We start from the raw sequence: 4,207 nt of genomic DNA on the forward strand, positions 1-4,207 counted from the left end.
CTCAAAATAGTTCAAACTTATTACAAATATTATTTCAAAACCACCTCGGTGACTTGGAATTGACTCTACTACAAAACATTTCTACTTACCAAAACCTCAACATTTCACTGGCCCAAAATTTGTATTTAATTTATTTATAAACATCTTTACTTGAAGTTGCAGCAAGGAAATCCTAGAAAAAGAATTTAGAAATATGATTCGTAAGATTCAATGTTTTAGTTTACATCAGAAGGGTGTATATTTTGATCATTGAAGTGAGGGTTGCTTGTAATCAGGAACTGTTGCATTTTAGTGTCATTGGTGATATCACTGTAAGTCATTTTGTACCATCTTGTATCTTTTAACAGAAGATTGCGGGAAAGGGACGAACTCAGAGTAAGGCAGAGATGTCAGGGCTTGCAGCAGTGCAACATGAAAGTAGCCCTTTTAGAATTTTATGGTAACCCCTGTCCAAATACCAAGAAGTACTTGGAGGTAACGTACCGTTGTGAAGGTGGGCACGAATATCTATTTCTCTTCTAATTGTAGGACTGTGCATGTAAACTATTTTCAGTTACAGGCACAAATACAGTGGTACAAGTCTCAGTGTCACACATAGCCAACCATGGCCTCCCAACCTTCTCTGGACCATGGTTGGGAGTTAAGCCCCTGTCACACATAACTGACCATGGCCTCCCAACCTTCTCCAGACCATGGTTGGGAGTTAAGCCCCTGTCACACATAGCCGACCATGGCCTCCCAACCTTCTCCAGACCATGGTTGGGAGTTAAGCCCCTGTCACACATAGCCGACCATGGCCTCCCAACCTTCTCCAGACCATGGTTGGGAGTTAAGCCCCTGTCACACATAGCCAACCATGGCCTCCCAACCTTCTCCAGACCATGGTTGGGAGTTAAGCCCCTGTAACGCATAGCCGACCATGGTCTCCCAACATTCTCCAGACCATGGTTGGGAGTTATAAGCCCGTCACACATAGAATCTACAATTAATGTTTGTTAAACATTCCTGAAAACTCATAATGAAGGCAACTTTCCTTTTGTCAAGCTTTTCTTTGCACATACTCATGTCAGTTTTGGGCTTCCAGAGGATGTCATCCATATAATCAAAATTCAACAATAAATAATGGCCTAAACAGTCAAAATGGTAATCTTTGGATGGAATTTACCTAATATTATGTTGTTTTTGTATCTTTAAAAATGTAAAAAGTAGTGCCCACTTCACTAAGCATTTTACTTGTATCACCTGCAGAAAAGAAAGAAAGAGTCAGTTCCCGACTAGCAACTGGCCCCTATCCTGGCACTACAGCGGGACTGGCTGTGTCATCCGATAATGAGATATTTGTGACTCACAGCTCCAGAAAAACAATCCAAGTCTTTAGCATGAAGGGTGCTAGACTCCGCAGCATCCCTACAGGAGACATGACACCATACGGTATAGCCATAGGCACCAACAACTCTCTGTGGGTTGCTTTGCATGGAGGCCGCGAAAATCACCCCATGTATGAAAATGCTGTCAGTCAGTACAGCAAAGATGGCCACATCCTTGCCACGTACACTTGCAATGGCCGATTTAGAATCCACGGGATTGCAGTGGACAAGCTTTCCGACAAGATCATACTGACAATAGAACAAATCACTAGAGGTGGAAGCTGGCTAACGGAGGCCATGTGGTTCCGTCCAGCTTACACACAGGGGACACGAACATGTAACATGAGCAAGTTTGGGTGGACAGGTGTTAGAACAGGACGGGTGTTAGAGGCTGCGAGTGTCACAGTGGACAAGAGAGGGAACATCTTCATACCAGACAGGGGTAATGGTCGTGTTTTGAAGTATGACAAAGATGGAGTCTACATTTCCAGTTTTGGCAGTCGAGGCACTGGAGCGGGGTATCTTTTAGGGCCCTATGGAATCTGTGTGGATAGTTGGGGCCGTGTGATTGTGGCTGATAATGGTAACCACCGAGTGGAAATGTTCACAGCTAAGGGGGATCATGTCTGCACTGTTGCCTACATCAATAATCCAGTGCGTGTTGCTATAGGTGGGGAGGGGCAGCTTGTAGTGTCGCAACAAACCTCTATAACAATCTTGCCCAAACATTAAAGTCACACCCATTTGCTTCCCACCCATTCAAACCTTCACTCCATTCTTGTCATACTTCACAATTCACTGTTTTGACCAAATTATTTGTTGAAAAAAAAAACATGGTTGCAATCAATTTGATTTTAATTGAAATCAAAGGGGTTAATGGGTAATACATGTACTGTATACTTATCCAGAATTGATCAAGATAATGATATAATTGATGCCTACACAAATCGCAAAAGGTAAATCACCATTAGAGTTGAACTACTTGTAACATTACCTAATACCAAAGACCTGCTATACTGGCAATGTCCTCGGTGGTGAAAGCTAGGTTACAATAAACCTGTAAATGCACTACGGTAGCAAATTGCCTGTCTTTCCTTCACGTCATTTGTAAAGTTTATTGCAAATTCTTGCCAGTGGGCAGGTAACATGTCATTTAAGAGATTCAATGTAAAAACAATATCACAAATGTCTCCTCTAGTCTAACTCCATATCCTGGGTTATTGGGTTCGACTCCTTTTTCGAAGACAGTGGAAGACAAAAGATCCCACCTTTTCTATTATCTATGGGTTTTGTGATCTTAGAAGGAGAATTATTTTCTTTTTGTCAGTGAATGTGAGGAAGTTTGGGTGGAATTTGGTGGCCTCTTCTAACAGCTCTTTTGTGATTGTAGAAAGAGCAGTTTGACATAAAATGTTCATCAAGCTCAAATGAATGGCAATTACTTCATGTTTTGAGCCCTATCAGGTACAGGTGATATCCTGGAGCTGTGCAGATATTTCCTATGTCTACCTGCACCATTTTCACTGGTCCAATATTGTATTGGGCTTATATATACATGTACTATGACGTAGGTGTATTGTTGATTTTTTACTAGCTGGATTGACTGTTACCACCTTTGAAGTATAAAAGAAATAATAGCGGATTTCAGTATGATCAATACTTCTTAGTTTCTGAGTAGTGCATGTACAATTTGTCTGGTGCAGGTGATTTCCAATGTTACCAGAACCTGTGCAGGTATGCAGAAAAAAGTATTTCAAGCCCTGGTCTCTATACTGGTGTACTGCATGTATGGAAAGCAACAAAAACAGTTTTACATTGCCTAGTCCTGCATAGCATTATCAAATTCTCAACTGCCATCATTTGCAGGGTTGTATTTGCATATGTACATGTGCATGTGCCTTGGCATACTTTATTTATCTTTAACCAATGTTCACTGCTATCTCCTACTCCTAGTAGGACAATTTCCACCATTCATCATTTTAGTTCATTGCCTAGAAGTTGTCAAATGACCTTGCTTTAAAAAAAAACTTGTTAAAAAAACTACTTACCATTTTGTCGTTTTAATTATTTTTGCTGTTATTGGATTTTTCTTTTATAACTCTAGACCATAGTGATTTGTTATATTACTGGCATGAATGAAATCATCTGGGAAACCTGAAACTGGTGCTAGCATGAAAACTAAAAACTGGTGCTAGCTTGATACATCATTCGGCTCAGGCCGAATGATGTATCAAGGTTAAATAAAGGTTCCAAAAAAAAAAAAAAATGTGAGCAAAATTAATTGTCTTCATTATGAACTCTAAGTGGTTAGGAATGATATTCAACTATACAGAAATACAGAACACTCAACTCTTATTGGTCGCAAATTCTCTTTGGAAACAGACAAAAATTGATGCGTTGGCAGATTGTCATCCATGTACATGATCGTTACATGTAATATAATCAAGTCAGTATGGCCTTAGTACTGTAAATGCATTTACGTTCGCGGGGATTTAATTTCGTGGTAGCGGGAAAAATGACTTTTTGTGGTGGTTTTAATTTCGCGGTAATGACATAGACTGCAGTCTAATACCATAATAGAAAAATGTTCGCGGTGGTTTTAAGTTTGCGGTGAAAACCGTGAACATTAATCCACCACGAACATTTCTGCATTTACAGTAATAATTTTGTAATACCAATAAACATGGGGAAGGACTCATATAGACCAGCTTGGTCTCCACCTTCCCCAGTACAATCCGAAATGTATTTTTCCGCTTAAGTTAAAGATGTCTTTGTATTGTTCACTTGTGCAAAAGAAAGAAATGTATTTTCCTACTTAAGGCCACACCAATTTAATTTCT

At 39.9% G+C, this 4,207-nt stretch overlaps 1 protein-coding gene across 1 annotated transcript; it reads left to right on the forward strand.

The window, feature by feature from the left end:
• Positions 1-389: 389 nt before the first annotated feature.
• LOC118405924 (E3 ubiquitin-protein ligase TRIM71-like) lies at positions 390-3,036 on the forward strand. The gene is made up of 2 exons (XM_035805773.1): positions 390-493; positions 1,249-3,036. Exons 1-2 carry the CDS (start codon positions 412-414, stop codon positions 2,097-2,099), a joined length of 933 nt encoding a protein of 310 aa, XP_035661666.1. The 5' UTR covers positions 390-411; the 3' UTR covers positions 2,100-3,036.
• The last annotated feature ends 1,171 nt before the right edge of the window (positions 3,037-4,207 follow it).

The sequence above is a fragment of the Branchiostoma floridae genome, chromosome 18 (assembly GCF_000003815.2).
Source record: "Branchiostoma floridae strain S238N-H82 chromosome 18, Bfl_VNyyK, whole genome shotgun sequence".
NCBI lineage: Eukaryota > Metazoa > Chordata > Leptocardii > Amphioxiformes > Branchiostomatidae > Branchiostoma > Branchiostoma floridae.